Source organism: Uloborus diversus, chromosome 3 (assembly GCF_026930045.1).
Source record: "Uloborus diversus isolate 005 chromosome 3, Udiv.v.3.1, whole genome shotgun sequence".
NCBI lineage: Eukaryota > Metazoa > Arthropoda > Arachnida > Araneae > Uloboridae > Uloborus > Uloborus diversus.
In genome coordinates this window covers 192,679,045-192,701,175 of record NC_072733.1, presented here as the reverse complement: position 1 = coordinate 192,701,175, position 22,131 = coordinate 192,679,045, and the positions used below count along the sequence as shown (strand labels likewise).

At 32.2% G+C, this 22,131-nt stretch overlaps 1 protein-coding gene across 1 annotated transcript in view; it reads right to left on the bottom strand.

The window, feature by feature from the left end:
- Nucleotides 1-22,131, bottom strand: part of LOC129219347 (transcription factor CP2-like protein 1) — an 84,039-nt gene that overhangs the window by 34,911 nt on the left and 26,997 nt on the right. The window contains exons 4-6 of the mRNA XM_054853709.1: nucleotides 17,113-17,175; nucleotides 12,262-12,426; nucleotides 5,309-5,544 (exon numbers count right to left, since the gene is read on the bottom strand). Coding sequence (XP_054709684.1) covers nucleotides 5,309-5,544; nucleotides 12,262-12,426; nucleotides 17,113-17,175 — 464 coding nt within the window. The remainder of the gene's footprint in view (nucleotides 1-5,308; nucleotides 5,545-12,261; nucleotides 12,427-17,112; nucleotides 17,176-22,131) is intronic.

Here is a 22,131-nt window from a genome sequence, read left to right as displayed (position 1 = left end):
CGACTCATTGCGCATGCGCTCTGACTTACGTCCAACGACAACTTCAGTTTTGAATGGCGAGCGAAGGAAGTTGCAACGAAATTTACTTTCACATTGAATGAAGTACTAAACTGAAAATTTCGTGGATTAATCTTCGAAATCTCGCGTTACTAAAGGCATTTGATCATATTGTAGCTCTTAGAGCTTTCGAACATATTTAAAGTGTTTAAAATATGTTGACAACGGCTTATTGTTCCGTTTACCTTATTAAATATTTAATATCTTGCTGTTTATATCCTACAAAATCGTTACATAAAAGTATCTATCAGTACTATCTTGAACAACAACAACATTAAAAATAAAAGCGTTTAAATTAGCTGATAATTGAATAGCTAATTCCGGAATAAAAATGCATCGACGTGAACAGCCTATATACCAATATCAATTTCTTCTCAATGAAATAACTACGTAGTGGAAACGAACAGAACAGTAAAGGCGGGGGAGAAAAAAACCGCCTGAAAAGAAATCTCTCTCCCTCTGTGTTTGACTCATGAGTTTCACATCGTGTTTTGGTTAACATATCTTTCTTAGGCGTTATTGCATGAAGCGAATGTAGTTATCTACTCGTTTTTATTTTTAATCTGACGGAAAACTTGACATTGGAAAGAAGAGCTTTTAAATTAGTATTTATCTTGTACGCATAAGGATACTCAAATATCGAATCTTATAATAAGTATTGGTATGTTACGCTCGTTTAAAATTTTAAAAGTTTATGAAACGCTTTTATTTTACCATGATTCTAATCTAATGTTACCTAATATTTCTGGTTGTTCCGGCAAATGATTGATAAATACCTTTCCTGTTCATTTTCAGTACGGATCATGCACTAAAAGTTGTCAACAACATATTAATTACTGAGCAATCCAAGAGTGAATATAAGAAAGTTAGTGCACGAACAGACAAATTAAAGTCATGAACACTTCTAAACTATGTTCGAAAGTTGAAATGTGATCAAATGCCTTCGTATATATAAATCAAAATAAATAAAACACAATTGTATTAAAAAACGCACACAACACAGGGGGGGGGGGGATCTCTATAGGAAGCAATAAAGGTGCCATTTTTCTCACCTAGGATACCATCTTTCACCTACGGTGCACCTTGGGTGAAGGGAGCCAGTTTTTCACCCTTGCTAAGGGTGCAATTTCGGCTCTCTATCGGGTGCCGCTGGTGAACAAGCGTTTCACCCCTGAAAGGTGCCAAACGCATCCTGTAGTTTTAACAGTGTATGGATTATTTCAGCATTCATTTTTCCTTCGCATTCTACTTTATTTATATTCATTTAGGATGTTTTATTCTAAATTCGAGGGAAAAAGGAAATAACTTTCCTGCACCAACAAAAAAGTAAAACCCAAATTTTATATATATATATATATATATATATATATATATATATATATATATATATATAAAAAAAAAGTTGAATGAGTAAAAAATGAGCCTGATGCCATAGGCAGATATTCCTTCGATATAAAATACAAACGTGCTAAGTGTTGAAATTAAATATGTTACATACGTTGATGCTCGTTATAATGCTTAGTATATGTAATGCTTAGTATAATGCTTAGTATATTCTATGAGCGAACCATAAAAAAGATTGAAATCTATCTGGATTTACTATTTCTCTAGTATGTTATGTTTAATTTCTTCATACCAATGTTCAAGAACCAAACATCCCATTGAATATTGCATTCACATAAGTAACTGATCTGTAGGTCCTTATATGTAAAAACTACGCATCTAAAACACCGGAAAAGTTAACAACAAAGTCTTCTCATAAAGACCAGATTTTTTGGAATGTAATTTAGAGGAAAGAAGTTGTAATTCAAGATTACATTGCAAAGTGTCAAACGGACATTCATAAGAAACGTTTAGTGAAAAAGACAGCGAGTGAACCAAGTGACTTTAAAAAGATAACTTTCCTGTGAAACAATACTTCGAATAATGTAGCATTTTTGTACTTGACCAAAATAGTTATTCCAAAGAAATATTAAGATTATAAAATAAAACTAATCTAATTATAATTAAAATATTATCCGTTTTGTAACTAGTAATAAGAAGTACGACTTTTTTTTTCGCAGGTTTTGCTACCATACAGTACTTTTTATTGCAAAAAATCATTAAACAAATAAGTTTTTTGAGTACATAGATGATTGCTCAAAGTAACTTGCAGACTTGCATATTAGTTTAGAATTTTATTCATAGATGGCAATACCCCTTGTTCAAGTGATTCATGGGTCGAAGCGAACATTAAAACCAGGTTTTAAAGCAAGTTTTATGGGATTAATTTTAATGGGATAATGTAATGGGATAATTTTGTAAATGGGAATTGTTTGTTTACATTTTCAAGATAGTGTTAAAAATATATTTGTAATGATGCCTTACTTATGAAATTTGATGAAGTATTAAAGAGGTTATCGCGTGCCTACAAAAACACTTTTGAGAAATAATATATTTGATGCTGAAATTTTCCATTATCGATCAGTAAACTGAGTGTATTGTCCAAATTTTTTTATCTATAAAGAAGCAAATGTCATGGATGCCTATAAATAATAGCCGATCTATCTGAGGTTACTTACTGTTACTTGAAATCTATTTAAAATGGCTCGGCAGATCAGTCAAATGGTGTAAGGCACTTTTTTCCAACATCGTTTATATATTCCAACTCTTGCAAATCACCACAAGGGGAGGTAAAAAATTCCGACAGAGAGGATAGTCTCTGCCATAGGCCTCCTTTGAAATGTACCTCTTATCTCATGCTGTGCTTATCTCCCCAAAATTATCTGAATAAAGTCATTAGAGTAGCAACCTTTTTTTTCCGTTACACTACATTTTTACAAATTTAATGACTGTAAATGCCAATTACGTCTAGTATCCTTACTCTAAATAAATTATTTAGCCAAACAAGCACAATAAAAGCTCAAGAATTGCTTCTGTAAGAGATAGAGGATTTAGTACCAATAAAAACCATCACTTAATATAAATTGTAATTAATACAATTTTTTGCATTTGTTTTGTTATTCACTCCCATACATTTCATTCATATCACTTCATCCATTCACTCAAAACATGATTGAATTAAAGCAATAATTCATGTTTATAAAAACAAAACCAGTATCTCAAAGAGTGCTATCTCAGTATAGCATAAGAAAATATAATGAATGCCATAAAATGTACAAGAAAAGCTTCACTAAATGTTTGAATTTTTTTGAAAACAAAGAAGCATATATAACAGTTATTTCTCTCTATAATATCATGCAAAAAACCACATATACCATTCATATTCAGTAAGTAACATTAATTTCTGAAAACTTGCACGCAAAACATTCAGAAGTTCACGTGGGAAAAAAAAGGAAAAAGAAAAAAAAACGTTATTGAATGAATAAATCCAATTAACAAGGAAAGCAAAACTGGACGAGTATTAAATCCGAATAAGATGATGTTATAAAATAAATAAATCTCCGAAAAGTAGTCAGGAAAAAGCTCGGATATGAATATTTAGTTTGAGAAAAAGCAGTATGCTCAACGAAAACGGCACGTTAACCCTCTCAGTGACAGGACACGCCCATTCAATATTTAACTCCATAGATAAGCCCGAGTGTACTCGGGCTTGCAGCCAGGGGGGTTAATATTGCTTCTAGTCTTGTAACTGGGACAGATAAGGAGAATGAAGCACACATGAGCGAGGTTGGATTTCATCAAGAACAGTTGCTGTCTTCTGCAGTTACAGGCCCTGTTGAGCAGTTGGATACATGAAATGAAAACGAAATGCATCAGTTTTACCTCACATTTTAAAACTATACCCATTTATTTTATTCGCAGAAAAACTCCACATGTTTAAATCTTTACAAATTCCTGCTAGGCATGCAAAATTCAGGTCTATTAACCCTGAAACTGAAAATTTACTGCACAAGCATACATTAAAAATATTTATATATAAAAACAATACACTGGGAATCTTTAATTTTTGAAATGGTTAAAACTTACATGAATTTAAAACAGCACTGTTTTAATTTACCGATCAGTATTGGTTATAGTTAAAGAACACTTCAGACAGCATTTACTTTTAGCAAAATATAAGCTAGTTATGGGTACTTTCCATTATAAATATATCAAACAATTAAATAGAATATCCTCAATCTAAAAATTCGCTCCATATCTAAACTGTACTAAGAACAATCAATGTGTTTCGGGAAGTGTTTCAATTTATACATGAATACAAAACTGAATGAGAATGTTCAATTTTTCAATTAAAAAGAGCAGTTTTTGGATGAAGGGTTAAAGGAACAGATTAAATATCCATTATTTTTAGAAGAGTGGCAGTAGTAATGAATATTTTCAAAGGAAATATTAGAAGTTGGATAAATCATCGATTCTATGAAGCAATACAGGAGAAGCAAAACTAAAAAAATGCATGGTATGCTGAAGAGGAAGGAAATTCTGGAAAAAATTAGCGTAAACCTTTTAGACGCCATTATACACACAAGTATTTTGAGCACAAATGAGATAAATCTTTAACGAAAACTATTCGCTTTCCAAAATAAATCTGTCTGTTGAAAAGTGAATAAACTACATAAATGAAACGATATTTTGAAAGGTTTAAACACTCGATTTTGTTGAGCTTATACTGCTTAATGTTTACCATAAATAAATGAAAGTTTGACGATTTGGTAAAAATTTCATAAATTTACCTATTTAATACATACTTTGTATGAGACGCATGCAGTCGGTTCATGCGGTTTTTCTCTTTATGTTTAATTATAACTATTCGTAGAGATATCTTTTTATTTGGAGCTATTTTAAAAGAAGATATTGCTTAATAGAGAAAATTAAAAAATATATTTAAATACGATTTAATTCAGAAAGCGTAATATGTAAATAGATATATTATTTGAATGGCAGCGGATTTTTAAAATTTATTGAGCTAGCAATTAAAAAAAGAGAAGTATTGGATTATTTTATTAAAAAAAAACTTTCATTAAAAAAAAAGGAATTGATGAAAATGCATGAGCATTGAACTGCACTCATTGAAATACTTCGTCACTAAAATATTTTGCTTAAAAAGTAAATAAATAATGAATCAAAAATTATTTTCCATAGAATGAAGGAAAACCTTAAAATTTACAGGACGCACGAAAAGAAGACATTTTAAGATTAATCCTCCATATTATGTACCTATTTAGTTCTTTTTGATAAATAAATTAACTTTTCCTACTAAAATATGAACGATTAAGATTTTTGCTACATCCTTTATTTGACTAACGTTTACCTTGATTCAAATACGTCAACGTTTCTTCATTCAGTTTGGTAGAGATAGATGTAGGAGCCAAAAGGATGCATTGGAATGCAGGTAGTGGCCCCTGGTTATTTTGGTCTATTGTCTGTGAGGCCGACAAGACAGGGAGTTGAACTACTTGAGAAAGTATGGTGTTGATAACTGAGCCCGAAGAATAAAAATGACTGCTTGTGCGCAATTCAGGAGCAGATAAACCTTGTGGACGGCATCTGAAATGAAATAGTTTTTTGAATGCATATCTCTTCAGTGAAGATGATTGAGACTTTTAGTATCAAAATCAGCTCAATCCATGAGTTTGCAAAAGTGTTTTTTTTTCATAATTTGATACTTCTTTGTATATTATCAGGCTATACGGCGCTTTGGAATGACTTCTTCTCAATCAGATCAAAAACTTGTGCCAAAACCCTGTTTTACTTCATAACCAGCTCAATCCATGCTTTTACCATACCGCCACTGTAAAAAACGTACTGGTAACATCAACAACATTATTATAATGAACTAGCTGTATTGCCCGGCGTTGCACAGTCTACCTCAAAAATAAAAGTTGTGTCAAGTGATGCATGTTCAACAAGCAGGAAAAAAAGTGCTAAATTTCTCATAAATTGAGACCTCTTTGGATTTTTTTTTAAATCTAAAAACTTCAGTCATTTTTATATATTAACCAGCATCTAGCACGATCTTTCCACGTTGAGAGCAGTATGCATTAATAAATTAAGTTCTGAAAATTTCAGAAAAATATTTAAAGACTTAGAACGAAAGTAATTCTAAAACTAATGTGCATCAGCTTATCAGAATTTTGACAATCTATTGCGTTCCATAAAAGCTATTAAAACTGGCAGAAAGAGCAGACAATGTTTATTATTTTTTGAGTAAAATAATTTTAACTCATTTTTCCAAATAACTATAACTAAGAAACAGACGATATTCTATCAAGAGAGCTAACGTTCACTCTTTTTTTTTTTCCTAGTTCTTCGTGTGCTTGTTATTTGATATTTTTCTTCACGAAAATATCGTCTGCTACGAATCAGAAATTCAACTTTATTCAATTTCAATTCCGTGACCAGAAACCACAGACGATACTTCAAACAATAGGATAATTTCTAGTTTTATAGTATGAAATCAACTTAAAATAAAGAATTATTGGTAGGGGGGAAGGGGTTCTGATTGGCCCTTGAACTTTAAGTAATGCTCACATTATGTAGCTTTTTAAGAGCTTTGACATGCTGCAAAAATCGAACAAATACGACTTTTTCCCGATGAGATACTTGAAAATTTATGATTTTCTTAAAAATTGGAATAAAAATCATGGAATACTTTTTTTCTAAACGAAAAGTATCGTATGCTCACCTCTGCACCCCTGACAACGTGTATACAAAATTTCTTGATGATCGGTAGAGTAGTTAAAGCGTGAATACGTTACAAACAAACAAACAAGTAAGCAAACAAACAAACTCGCTTTTGCATTTATAACATAAGTAAGGGTTGGTTAATCAACTTACATTTTTAATTGTACAGGTTACTACATGGCATATAAGTGAGAAACAACATGAATTTAATTGGAATTTGAACGGCAAACTCAAAAATTAAAAATAAAATATGTCCGATTTACTTCAAAAACAACTCAATCCAAATTGTTTTTATCTGTGAATAGTTACAATGTACTACTCATTCAAAAAAAAAAAAAAAAAATAAAACTGAACTAAACACGTACCTTCCTTTAATGTTTTTCAAAGGGAAAAAAAATGGAAAAATGAAGTGGGCAGAGCGCGTAAAATATGTTTTTCGCCTCTCCTGTAATTTTTTAAAAAATGAATTGAGCTGGATGTGATACTAAACGCTTCAATTTCGCGCACAGGGGTCTTTCTTATCGTGGTCTGAAAATGCCTCCAATGAGCCAGCTTGTTGTTCAGTTCAAGCGGAGTCTTAGGGTCACTTAAAATTATGTACGAAAAATGCTGTAAAACAAATTATTTACCAAAAGTATTAGAGTTTTGCGATTTTGAACCAAAACGAAAAAGAAAAGGAAAATTTAGATTTGTTTAAAAACTTTTCATTTTATTTCACAACATTGAATATTTTTACTATAATTGATGGCATTGTTTAGAACATTGTAGGGATTCTAAAACACAAAGGGAGATTTCAACAACTTCAAATCAGCATTCAAAAACAGCTTCCATACAGCAACTTTACAATAACTGAAAGATACAATACAATTGAGTGTAGAGTTTGTGAACTTGTTTCCTAAAATGAAGAGTAGGAAACTCTCTTTATAAACTTTCTAGCTGAATGCGGCCTTTAAGGTCTTCTTAAATTTCTTTTGCAGTCAAATATAGTAAAATAACGAAGTTTACTCGCATGATTCAAAGTTACCCTACATGACTGCATCTTATTTTTGTGATTAGTGGTATGATGCGTTCATTAAACGTAGACATTGAATCATTTTTAAAAATGCCATCTAAGGTTTCAATTTAAAAAAAAGGAAGAATAATTAAAATTACCGTAATGGAAAACCATTGCAATTCTAAAAGCTTCTAAAACAAAATGAACATAAAATCAAATAAAATAAAAAATAAATAAAATAAAAATTTTAAACAAATGCGGAAGTCATTTGTATTGTAAATAAAAAAGAAAAAAAGAATTTAAATGTTGCTTTAGACAACATCAAACCCATCCTTAATTAATGGTTTTAAAAAATCTTGCCAGTGACCACTAATATTTTGACTGTAATTACGAACGAAAAAAAAAAGAAAAAAAGAGCTAAAATATGACTAAGTTTTGAAAAGTTTTAGAAACACTGCTGCCTGTTGTTGTCCCAAAAAAATTAAAACAGTTGACTCAAAAAAAAAAAGATAATTTCAATTTTTGTGAAAACAAATATTTGCAAAGACAACTGTATTCGTATTTTGAAAATAAAAAAATAAATAAATAAATAAAAATAAAATATATATAAATAAAACAAAAAATAAACAACAAGTGAATGATTCATCCTCGCATGATGAAAAAACAATAGCAGTTCTTTTGAAGCTGGAAAAAATTGCAGACATTCATATTTCAAATTAGTTTAACAAAGAGTAGGATTTAAAATATTGCTCACCCAAATTACCGTAGAACTAAAAGATTCCAATTTATAAAATTTTAATTTCTAAAAAATATTTTTAACATTATTATGTTGAACTTTTTTTTAGAAATTAAAGTTGTTTCTAGAGCTCATCGAACAACGCTGATACATTAGAAAAATAAGTAAGTGAACAATTAAATAAGTAATTATCACAACTTCTACATTTTGATTGTTGAATTGTATTACATTTCTATCATTTTTGCTTCAACTTGAAATAAATATTAATAAAACAATAGCAATGTCATATTTTCGATTTTTATTCTCTAGGAGGTGGAATTTTAACGTTACCTTGTTAGGTTCAAAATTTTCATCCTTTAGTTCAACTCAAAATAGTTGAAACGCTGTTGGTTATTACTCTGTAGTCAAATCAAACCTTTGAAACCCAAATACGCAGAGTAGCAAGGAATACTAAAAATTATTATTTAGAGATGATAATTATACTTCAGTTAAAATAAATGAGGCAAAAATGTTTTGAAATTACATGCATTTAACTTTTAAAAACGTCATTTGTTTCTCTTATCCATGATTTAAAAACAAAAAATTATAAAAATTTTGGTGCTTAAACGAAGTTTGGCAGACGACAAGTAAAATATGTAGCATTAGAGTAATTCTATTAATTTTTTTTTGTTTATTTTCATAATTTGACTTTCAATTATCAGACGATATTTTTCTTTTTGAATGCGTTACTTTATTTCTAAATTTTCAAAATGGCGAAAAGTAACATAGATTCCAAACAAATCAGTTTCGAACAGGAAGATATATGTACGTACACACATACACACACACACACAAAAAAAAAAAAAAAAGAGCTTCACCCAAAAGGTATACCAGGCAAGAAAGCCAGACTGTGGGGAAAATTATTAAGAGAGCCGAATTCTCAGCTGACACGGGAGGTAGAAAAAAAAAAGAGCATAACCACAACTAAAGTTTTTTCTAATATATTAACAGTTTTCGCAATCAAGAAAGGGGTATCAGGTGTTCACTCTATGTTTCTAAAAGTTGTAATGTTACACAAAAGTCAGTTAATCTTTTCATATTTGTTATTCGTTATAAATATCATAATAAACATTGTTTTATATTTAATAAACGACTTCGTAGAAATCAACGAATATTTATCGTCTGCAGCAATGCTTGTTTAAAACTAATTGATATTTTTATTTCAGCTGTGAGTTCTTCAGTGGCCACCCTTGGTTTTGTTTATTAACGTCTGTTGTTGAAACCTATTAGTTTATTTTATTCTATTCTAAGAAAGATTGCTGTATGTAAAAATGATAGAAAAAAATAATTCTCAATACTTGTTTGAATAAAATGGATTTTTTCTTGACAACTTAGTTTATTATTTGGCGAATTTTTTTAGGTTTTAAAGCAACTTTTGGGGCAACTGTCATAACTTGGAACATGCCAAACTGGAGATAATTTACCCCTCCAGCATTCATTAAGAATTTTTTAGAGTATGATTGAACTTTTAGGCTTCATTGGTTGCCATTCTTTCAAACACAGTATGAGAAGAAATGCATTATCGATTGAAAAATGTACTACAAAAAAATAAAAGGACAGAATATCAACGGCGGTCAATAACAGGACAAAAAGTAATCCGAGATTGCTCAAAAAAGTCAAGCTGTTGCAAAAGGTACGTACTTTCATTTTTTCTATTTTTCTACTATTTATACTTACTGTATCAAGACTTCTTAGAGAAAGAAAAACAAAACCAATATAATCAATGAAAATAAAGCACAGATTGCGAAGAAAATATTGCCAAAAGCTATTTTAAAGCTGCTGTGGAGTTCTTTCATTAGTGCGAGAGCGATCAGCTCACAACAGCTAAGTCGTGTGTGAAGCAAGCTGAGTAAAAAATTACTTGAGACTTTTTTGCTAAGTGCTTAGTATTGTTTTTATGATTTTTAATTGGTTATTAAGAATATTGGTTTTGTTCTTAGCAAATAACACAGCTAGATCACTGGCTTTGTCAGTACTTTTTACCACGATACCTTACCTTTTTATCATGACGCCTTAGGACTATCATGTATCACGCTCATGGTATAGGAATGGGGCCTAGGTGAGTGCTGTGAGCGTTTGTGACATTCATGATCATGCTCCATGGGAACATTCTAATCAAACATAACTTACTAGAATATTCCCGTGGAGCATTCCAGCGAATCATTCATTAACGACGAACACTTGTTCAGCCAGTCAATCAATTTCTGTGCAATGTCGGGTAAGCTCAGTTAATCAGGGAGCTCCAACGCTAGGTTAAGTTATTTCCAGGATGATTCTTAGTGATGATTTTCTGATGAGAGTAAAATACGTTTTTTCTTTAATTTTCGAAAGACAGCACGGCTTCAAATTTAATGATTGACATGTCAAGGGTATCTTCTGCCCCCAGTATTCTAGCTTTGTACGGATCCCTATGTATTTTGCAACAGTGAAGAATGAATCTAAGGTACAATAGGTATATTTGTGTACTTTTATATGTCTTTCAAGTTTATTGACCTTATAATTTCTTTTCGGATAGCTTATTTCATCTGTATTCTATGGCTTAAAAAGTTCAATAGATATCACTCAATATCTCGATTTTTTTCAGATACATCTCGCTTTTCCTCTGCCTCTTGAAAAATAAAAGGAAAAATCTTTGCTTCATATTTGAGATGCAAAAATTAGTACAATATATCATTTCTTAGGAAATTTTTTTTCCTTCATGTATTTCAATTGTTCTTCCGTTGTATAACAGTTTTCAACAATACATACATTTTATATTCATCTGCGTTTGATGTAGTTGAACTAGCACTATAAACAAGCATCAATTTCTGATTTTATTTTACTAAAAGAGAATTGAAATATTTCAAGTAAATTTTACCCATAAAAATCAATTGATGTGCTAACTTCTTCTGTTTTTTTTATCCAGGAAACTTCTTTAATATGTTAATAAGCCAAATTTTTTTTTTTTTTTTAAATAAACCAAAAGTGCGTAAGTCATTTACTTTTACGTTCGTTAGATAAATCGCTGTTTTTTCTGTCCTCAATTATATCGCGTTTTTGGATGTGTATAGCGCTACTTCGTTGTCTCTTAATAAGCAACGATATCAAGAGTTAGTAAACACCACAATTCAATTTCTTATAAAACTTTAAAAAAAAGCTTGCTTGCTTATATCCGCGCGTTTATAATTATACTTCTTAAAATCATATTTTTTTTAATCAATATTTTGTTTGATGAATTTTTGTTAAGATGGGAGTAATTTCAATATTTATTAGAAGTTAATCACGGGATGTTTTATGCCATAAAGTTTATTTTACCCAGTGCATTGATGGTCTGTTAACAGAAAATCAGTGTTAACGGAAAAAGGGCATTAATGTGTAATTTTTCATTAAGTCGTTGATTCAATCTTGCTTTGAAAATGCTTAACTTATTCTATATTCTAACTTCAAGCAATTATTCATCAAACGAACACCCGTGGTATATTGGTTCGGGGTGATTTTTTGAGGACTCTTGGGCTCATGGACCTGGTGTAACCTGTGTCTAGACCGGAGGAATAAGTCATCATCATCATCATGGTTCGAGGTTTCTCAAAGCACTCGGACTATCCAGGTTCAAGTCCCGACAGTAAGTTTCGAAGTTCAAATTTTGCTGGAAAAAATGCTTTAATGTTTGAAGCACATAATTGCGAAAGATCGAAAAGCAGGCCCTTGCATATTTTGTTAGATAAATAAGGCATTCCAACAGCTTCAATTTATGACCTCACTTGAATCTGTTGAAGGCTGAAATTTCACCCTCATCGGGCTGAAATATGCATAAGTTCAAAAACAGCATTACCTAGTTTGGAAATTTTCAGCATGATCCAACTCTTTGTTGAAGCAGAATCTTTTAACGCTGTTTGAACAATCAATATCCGTTAATTGGGAATATCGAATCTTCTTCCCATGCACAAGACTTACAGGAAAACATTCCATTTGGCACCTTTCAGCTCCATGAGAGTTGCTATGGAAATGAAACATTATTAGCAATGAAATTATCAGATACTACGAAACAAAACTCTGCTGTCACCTTAAGTGTTTCAAAATATGGGGTAAAGTAGGGGAATGACGCTCACTTAAGGGTCAGATTTTTCTCAAAAAATTCATATTTTCTTAACGAAGTATGTATATTGCATGAATGTTTTACGGTTTTGTAAATAGTTTATTTTGGGGGGTTGGGGGGGGGGGGGTAGGGTTTTCAGCGTCAAAAAATTCCCTTTTTTTGGTGAATTTTTTAGAAAATGGTTTGATTAAATTTATTAAAACCTTTTGTGCATTATTATGTATGGTTTTAAGAATATTCTTTAAATTTTTGATAAAAAAATATCCACAGACAAGCCGGTGACAGAGCTTTTCCCAGAGCTCCTTTTGAGAAATAATTTGCGGTGTTCACTGTATCTCAGCTAACATTTATCTGAAATCAAATTCTATTTGAGTTTTGTCAAAGTATTAATTAATCCTCCCCCATACGTTCTCAGATCTTTTTCTGTTTGACTTTAAAATTTTTGGTATCCATTTGAAGTTAAAAGTGCTATTTTTCACAAAAAATTCCGCTATTTTGTTAGAAAAAAAAAAAAAAAAAAGAAAAACGTATTAAAAATAAAAAAACCCAGCATGGGGGGGGGGGGGAGTTCTTATATGCAGAATGTGTGTACAAAATTTGAAATGGATCGGTCAAATGGTTTTGAAATGGGAGTGAACGCCGACTTTGAAAAAAATGTGGTTTTGAGAAAAACGTGTTTAAAGTTTTAGAAGCTAAAAGGCATCAATTCCAGCTCCATAGAAGACAGTCCCAGTAGCAGCTTCGATTTCCTAAGCCTTCTCCTTTTTCATTATTTATTTATATTATATTTAACTAATCCCAAGCAAGCAGCACTGACATTCTGAGCGTCCGCAGCTGTCAGAACAGCTGCATTCTTCGGCAGCTGTCGGAGTTAGTTTGAAGGAGCGGAGACTGAATACTTGATAACTTTGAGAATTTTGTTCGAAACGATTTAAAATTTTGGGAATATATTTTTGAAATGTTTATCTACATGACGAAACAAAAAAGAAAAAAAAAATCACTTTTTTGAAACTGCACGCCCCCCCCCCCCTTAATTACAGTAACGCCGCTCATGGTAGCGTAATTGCGCCCAAACTTTAAGTAGAACTTTGGTTGCGTTCGACGAATCTCACCGGTCGACCGGTGAGTAACCGGTTACTAACCGGAGCGTTCTATTATCTATCGGTTATGACACTGGTTACCATTTTAAGGTGTTGATTGGTTGATTGAAGCACGTGATCATTAGCTGTCACGTGATCAACTAACCGGTAGGTACCGGTCGAGGTAGTCGAACTTAAGCATTTAAGTACGAGAAAAGTCACGTAGCTGTGTAAGCTGTTCACGCCACTACATCTGCATGTAACCACTTTCTTCAACTTGTGGTCGCAAAACCACGTTCCGTTATCTACCCCGAATTTTCGCAAGAACTTCAAAAATTTCAATCCTCATATCCTCTCTGATTCGAAGCTAATTATGTCATTATGTGGTAGATCTTCATTATCATACAGTTGAATCTCATTAATGTCTTCCTTTGAGCTGGTGTGATACACTCATCAGCATACGTGAGCGCTATTACCTTTCATTCCCATGTTGGGTTTTAATGCATTATAGTTGGCGCAACAAAGCACTACAGAAAGAAAAAAGTCATGGTGGTGCAGCTAAATGTAATTTTTTGAATAGATGTATTGAATAAATTAGCATTTGAAAATAATAGTGTACACTTACATTTAAGTAAGATGTTATCGAATTGGATGGTAAAACAATTGAAAACTTGTTTGAAACAATAATGCGAGGTCACAAAAACAGTTTGCTTCCGACAATGACTTGGACACTAACAATGATTTTGCTATATCGTCGCCTCAGAGAAACCGTAAGACATCTAATCCCAGGAATAACAGTAAAGTATCCTACTGTTGCTCTGAGGCGACTATATGTAGGTATCGATCACAGGTTTTCAGTGCAGTTCTGTTCAGAGATATTTGAATGAGGGGGATTGCCTGATGCCGAGGGTCATCACCTAACTTTCCTCCAATCTTTTGATACAGTAAGCACAAGGTAAGCAATTTTAATAGCAAATTATAGTACTTTTAAAAGCAAAAATCTTTATGCTTTAAAGTTAAAATTACGCCATCTTATATGTTCAGACAAATTGGATTACCTTCTTGACGCTCTTTCTTTTATACATTTTACTAAGATCGTTAAGATTATGCTTAGCAAGTTCTGATGTAACTACCATCAAAGCGAATATTTCAAAGATCAATTAGTTTTCATAACAATCAACGCTTCAAAAAAAAAAAAAAAAAAGTCATTGTTATTCAAGATTAATTGAATTTATGCATATAAATAAAAGTTGACGTCATACGAGTCCATTGAACTGCAAATGAATGGATTAGCATAAGTGAAATAATTTAGATATACGTAATTAGAATCATTTTTACAAATATCTTGGTTGTTACACATATTTAACTAATACAGAATGAAAAACATAGAACGCAAAGCTTTATTAATACGTTACATTAATATTGGTATAGGGGGGAGAGAGATATTTTTTATAGGCTTAGTGCTAAGGCATTTTTGTATATTACAGCCCTTTTTCAGAAGTTGGTTTTCGTGTATACGAGTATCTACCTAAGTTGAACACTAAATAGTGTGTGACGATTTTTTGGTCATGTTTGAATTTTACTAGGAAAAAAAAAAGCCAAATCAGTGAGTCTTTTTTATCTTTTGAAACCTGTACAGCGAAACGAAATTTCTTACTCTGAAGCGTTACAGCTCTCAAACAATATCATGCTTTACACGGGATTTTGTTCTGCAGAGAACTTGGTCAATTTTGTTACCTTCAGACTCCAGGCTGCCAAACCCTTATTACTTAACATTTGAAACCTTTTTTACCCTTATTATTGAGTATGTGCACTTGAGCAAATAAAACAAAGCTTAAGTAAAAGTAAGTAATGCTTCCAAAATAAGTAAAATAAGATAACCTAACATTAAAATAAGGAAAATGAGCCGCAACTTTTATTTAATTAAAATAGGCACAAATGATTTTGTTTAAGGGGTCTAAGGACTTTTAATCTTCAGAATTTTCCATTTTCTGGAAAAAATATATGTTATGCATAATTTTATTCTGAACAATTCGATACCTTATTTATTACCATGCGCCAAAAACTTTTCGAGTTATTGTAAAAATGCGTAAACCTTCCCCGTAGAGATTAATGTTAACAGCAGCTGTTTAAGCATCTTTTTCTCAGGTGCCGATTTCTTCGGTTTTCTCGTTTTGCGCGCATGATATTTCAGAAAGTTTCTTATATATTTCGGTAAAACTTTTCATGCATATTTGTCTGATACATCTTAACGATCTGAACCTGAATTTCAACTAAAAAATATAAAGTTAATATTTAAAAATAAATATTTTTTACCCAAAAGTTTGTAAATTTTCGATATTAACTTACCAAATTTCAAAAAAATAAATAAATAATTTTAAAAAAATAAATAAATTTAGGTTCAGGTCATAAATATAAACCAGATAAACATACATTAAAAGTTTTACGGACATATATAAAAAACTTTCTGATATATCATGCGCGCAAAACGAGAAAACCGAAGAAACCGGCACCTGAGAAAAAGAGGCTTAAACAGCTACTGTTAACATAAATCTCTATGGGGAAAGTTTAGGCATTTTTAAAATGACTCGAAAAGTTTTTGGCGTATAGTAATAAATAAGATATCAAATTGTTCAGAATTAAACTGTGCATAACATATATTTTTTCCAGAAAATCGAAAATTTTGAAATTTAAAGGTCCTTAGACCCCTTAAACTTCCTAAGCTGAGGGTCTGAAAAAAAATATCAGTAAATAAAAAAAATTATTATGGATAATAAAACGGAGAAAAATCGATAAGAAGTGAAAAGAATCATCATCAGCAATAAGCAAGTAAAACGAAAAAGAAAAGAATCACATGCAAAAGATGTGCCCAGCGAGCGACATGACTCCCAATATATCAATCACAGAATGAGAAGTGTCAAGGCACGTCCATGCGAAAACAAGAACGTTGTGCGATTTAACATTGAAATATTGCTTTTAATCTCGATTGTTAAAAAATAAGAAAAATAAAAATAGATAAAAAACCTCGGGCAGACTTTTGCGTTCAACAAAAGCAGAAGTAGTTGAAAACAGTTTATTTTCAATATCGGTTTCTCAAAGACTTCTCTTAATTCTTGACACCTTAAACACTCCTGCACCGTTCCTTACAATTCTATAGCATTCCTGACACAACTAAAGTCAACTAAAAGTAATCCTTAAACTATACCAATTAGGCTAGCAAAAAAGTTGTAGGTTACTACTTAAGGATTTTAGCAAAAAGGTTGCCAATTACAACTGAACTTTTTACGCAGATAACCTAATGCAACTCTCTTATAGTAACGACCAGTGTTTTGGCAAACAAAAATGCCAGTTACAATTTAACAATATTCTTTATGTTTATAACCTATTGCAACTGTTATAGTAAGAAGGTTTTTAACAAAAAAGTAGGCGATTAAAATTAAAAGTTGATAACCTAATGATCGCAGACACAAAAATCTGTGTGAATTGAAAACAATAAAAAGTAATTTACCTCATATTTTCACCTGACAAGTCTTGAATGCATCGGAAAGACTCACTTGTTGAAGAGTTTAAGCTATAACAGAACAAAAACTAGTTAAATGAAAAGAATTTCAAATGTGAATTTTTATAGCTGTAATTAAATAAAATTTATTTAATGGATATAAATTTAATGATGACTGTTTTTTTTTTAAATCTGCAATTGAACCACGTTCTTATTATCATTTAACGTTATTGAAGTTTTAAAAGATACTAATATTTTTGTGTTGTAAGCTGTTTACCGCATCTGCATCAAGGATCGTATTTTGGAATGAAGAAGTTTTAACTGAAAAACGTGCATACATATGGTATTTTTACCTCATCAAAATGGCAGACATAGAAATAGAAGGTACATTCTGAACTCAATGTGGTTTTTTCATCCGTTTTTCAGCATCAAATTTTAACTTTAGACGTAGAATTTTGATTGTAAGCACAAAAACTTCGGTTTTAGACAAGAGGTTTTGCATATATACTTGAACTTTTTCTCGTTTAAATAACATTTGGTGTATGACTTCAGTTTTGTTTAATTTTTTAAATGAGCTGTATTGTCCCATTATATTTACAGATAAAAATAACGTAGATTGAGCTGAATTTGAAGTAAATAATTCGAATTTTATTTTTAAATCGTACTTACAAATTCCAATTAAACTCATGTGGTTTCTCACTTTTATGCCATGTACTAGCTTGTATAGTCAAAAATGTGAGTTGTTTGCACAATCCATTTTAATTATGTTGTTAATGTCACCTGCTGGTTTTTAGAGTGCGATATGGAAAAATCATGTTTTGAACTGGTTATGAAGTAAAACAGATTTTTGGCAGCAGTTTTCGATCTGATTGTAAAAGATTCGTTTCAAATTGATTTGGGACACGAGAGTATAGAGACAAACCAGTATTGAATTCGGTGGGGGGGAGGGGAGGAGGAGACGGAAAAATCAAGACTTGAGATGGTTTTGTTAGTAAAGGCCCTCCTAACATAAGCAACATATTAATTTCGCGTCGAAAGATCATTTTACATTTCTTGGCTATTTTCAAAGTATTTTTTTTTAAAATTGTGAAAGATGTATTCAACTGGGGGTAAAGCACATTTTACGCACAAGAAGCAACGCTTGCAACATTCATACGAAACGAATCACGCTTAGTTAGAATATACATCGCTCTGTACTGTAAAGCACACATTTGAAAGTTATGCAAGAAAGTCACGGGGGGGGGGGGAAGGGAAGGAGGATTAAGGAATATTTTCATTTGGGACTTTATTTTGTGAAGCATGACCACTTCGCTCATAATGTTGGACAGATTGCATTTTTTATGAATTTAAACAAACAATTCCTAGTGAATAAAATATGACAACGTATATAAAGTACAAATACAAAATGAAAAAAAGGTTAAAAAACCAGCAAACAGCTGTTTCGGCACTCTAAAATACAAATGCCATCATCAGTGCAAATAAAAACGAAGAGAGGTTCAACCCGACTAAAACACAGTCGAGGCAAACATTGGAATGAGAGACGAGTTGTAAAAGATATGAGAGCAGTACCGGAAACGATGACGTCAGGGTTACGTCAGAACTACAGAGGACAGTTGCACTCAGGAGAAAACGTCACGGACAAAAAATAAATCAAATAACAGACTTCCAAACATTAGGAAAAGGGGGAGTGCTAGACAAATCATTGCCGATTAAATTAGCATTTTTCCATATGTAATATGACTCCCAAAAATCTAAATCATGAATGGACGAACACTCGTGAATAACTTTGGCGGAAGAAAAAATAAAATTATGGCCATTACCTTAAGACCCATTATGGTCTTACCCTTTTTTCCTAAAATCAGTCTACAAATTGCCAAAATCTTAAAAAAGTTTCATTTTTTCCGTCACTTTTTCTCCTGTTAATAAATTAAAATTTTCACAGCTTAAACACCCTGTTCAGAACCTTGACAAATGGGGCATTTATAGTGTTTCCTGCCAGTGCAAATTAGCCTACATTGGGCAGACTCGACGATCCCTCAAATTCCGGATAAAAGAACACGAAAACTACGTCAAAAAACAGGATCTCAAACGCTCCTCTATTGCTCAACATTGTTGGTCTTGTGGCCATAATTTTATTTTTTCTTCCGCCAAAGTTATTCACGAGTGTTCGTCCATTCATGATTTAGATTTTTGGGAGTCATATTACATATGGAAAAATGCTAATTTAATCGTCAATGATTTGTCTAGCACTCCCCCTTTTCCTAATGTTTGGAAGTCTGTTATTTGATTTATTTTTTGTCCGTGACGTTTTCTCCTGAGTGCAACTGTCCTCTGTAGTTCTGACGTAACCCTGACGTCATCGTTTCCGGTACTGCTCTCATATCTTTTACAACTCGTCTCTCATTCCAATGTTTGCCTCGACTGTGTTTTAGTCGGGTTGAACCTCTCTTCGTTTTTATTTGCACTGATGATGGCATTTGTATTTTAGAGTGCCGAAACAGCTGTTTGCTGGTTTTTTAACCTTTTTTTTTCATTTTGTATTTGTACTTTATATACGTTGTCATATTTTATTCACTATGCAGTACAAAGTTTTCGACTACTTTTTATGTAAACAATTCCTAGTACGTGCTATCTCCAACTCTAGGTTGCAAGCTTCTGTTTCACAAGTTTTAAGCACGTTAATAGCCACCAGGAAGGCTAGATTAGCCGCCTTGACCTCGCTGCTTACGATGCGACGGTGGGCATCTCGGCCTTGCTGACTGTAGCAGTTCGTCAAACACTGCTGCAGCTGGCTGGTTTACATCGCCTTCGGCGGTGTACTTTGGGGGTTTCGCCTATTTTTGTCGCCTGTGCCGAGTTCGTGTACACCGCCTTCGGCGGTGTATTTGAGAGGGCTTTTCTCCGTGCTTGTCGCTTGAGACATTGTAAGTTAGCGAAATAATTTTATTTGACGTTTTTTTGAAGTAAATCACATTAATTTAAAGGAAACAATGAAAAAACTATCGCATCAAAAACGCATCTTACTTAACTCACTTTCGCTCGAACCACGCATAGTTGGAAAGCAGCCAGTTTTATTTAAGGCACTAAAAAAATACCATAATTTTTCATAAGTGAGCGTCAGTGTCGAGAGAAATGGAGAAAACACAACCGAAAATCGACGTTTTCAATTAATATCTTCGATAATTAAAATCGTACGAAGATGCAAGTTGGCTAAACATGATTTCTGAAAAAATAGGAGTCTTTAGAAAACTGGTTCGAACCTAAAATGACTACCGTTCTTAAAAAGTTAGACTGACGCATACGGGCATATATGCATCCAGACGGCGCTGCGTTGACTTTTCTCATTTGAGAAGTCAAACTTTAATACAGTAGATACATTAAAGCAACATGTTGTAATAACTTAAAAGTTATTGATTCGTTTTTCAGCATTTTGTTCTTTTTAGAAACACTATGCTTAGAAAAACAATTAGCAATTTTAGAAGCGTATTGTCAAATTCAATGAACTACGAATATCTTTTTTCTCGGTTGTAATAAGTTTTTTCTATTTACTCTAACTGGCCACTTGCTTATTTGGGTGGACAGTAACTTAAGATCGCATTGTTCATATAAACTTTACGAACTTTCTAGAAGTCGGAAGTACCGCAAACAAGAAAATTTCTAAAATTTGGATATTATTAAGCTACAATATGGTCTAGAAATAGCACAGAACTGATACAAATTAAATATTATAAAAAATACAGTAAAGCACAAGATAAATAAATACCTTTGTGCTGAACAGTGGAGTAAGAAATAAACAACGTCAGAAAAGCAGAAATTCGCAGATTACTGCAGACGCGTGTTTCGATATTACAGGAAACGCCTTTTTTAAAGATATGTCTTTTCCTCTATAAGCTCATTACTTTTTGCATTGAAAAAAGGCGTTCCCTATAACGCCGAAACACGTGTCTGCAGTGATCTGCGAATTTGTGCTTTTCTGACGTTGTTTATTTCTTACTCTACAGTAAAGTTTATTTTACATTAATACTACCAACAATATCGGTGTACCTCAATGCGTAAACTGGTAATACTATTGACTAATCAGGTTGCGTTTTTTCGTCAAATGGAATAAGTTACTCAAACTTCAACTTTTTGTCGTTTGCCGTCACGTGACACAGATGCGAACCAACCAAAGCCAATTTACAGCTCAAGCAAGATTCATTTCGAGCCAACATGGCCACATCCGTGTCGTTCTACGAACATTTGATAGTCCCTGTCCGCAGATGTATCGATTACTTTTATTTCCAACATCTGTGCTACAAGTACACCATCTTCATATGCAACGCGTGAAAAGCAACTTCTTGAGATCTTTGTATTGAAGGTAAGTGCAACGAAACATTTTATGCATTGTAGAATTTTTTGATTTCACTTGAACGTTACTTGTTAAGGATATTCCTTTTTATACACTTTTAGTACCCCGATCTCAATGTTCTTTAGTTCTGTGTACAAAATTAATTTAGAGAATAATCAGAGATCAAACCGAATGCCTTGTCTGCCGTATGGAAAACTATCGATGGCAAACATTACTTTGCCTTGTTATAAACAAAAATTCTGAAGAAGGAGTAACAAATGAAACTTAAAAACTAGTGCAGCTATATTGAACTCTAGGATATGCTCTTCTGATTGAGTATTAAAAGCTACTTATAAGTGATCTGTCGTAAAGTAATATGACTTTAATCCTTGATGTCACTTAAATTTAATATTTGTTGTAAGAACTAAATTAGCTTGTTTTGTACTTCAAATTAATCTAGTTCTTATTAGTACAATATGTTTCTCTGGTAAATAAAACATTAAATAATCTAAGCCTGGAGGGGGAAGTTTATCCTTACCCCCCTGTTCCCCCCTAAAAGATGGGCTTGTTTTATTTAAAAACCAACAGATTTTCACGAGGGAAAAAAGTAAAGGTTTTCATTGTTTCAGGGAAAAAAAGTATAACATTATCTCATCTCAGGCTATTACACTGCTGTATTTTTCTTGTAATGATACTGCATT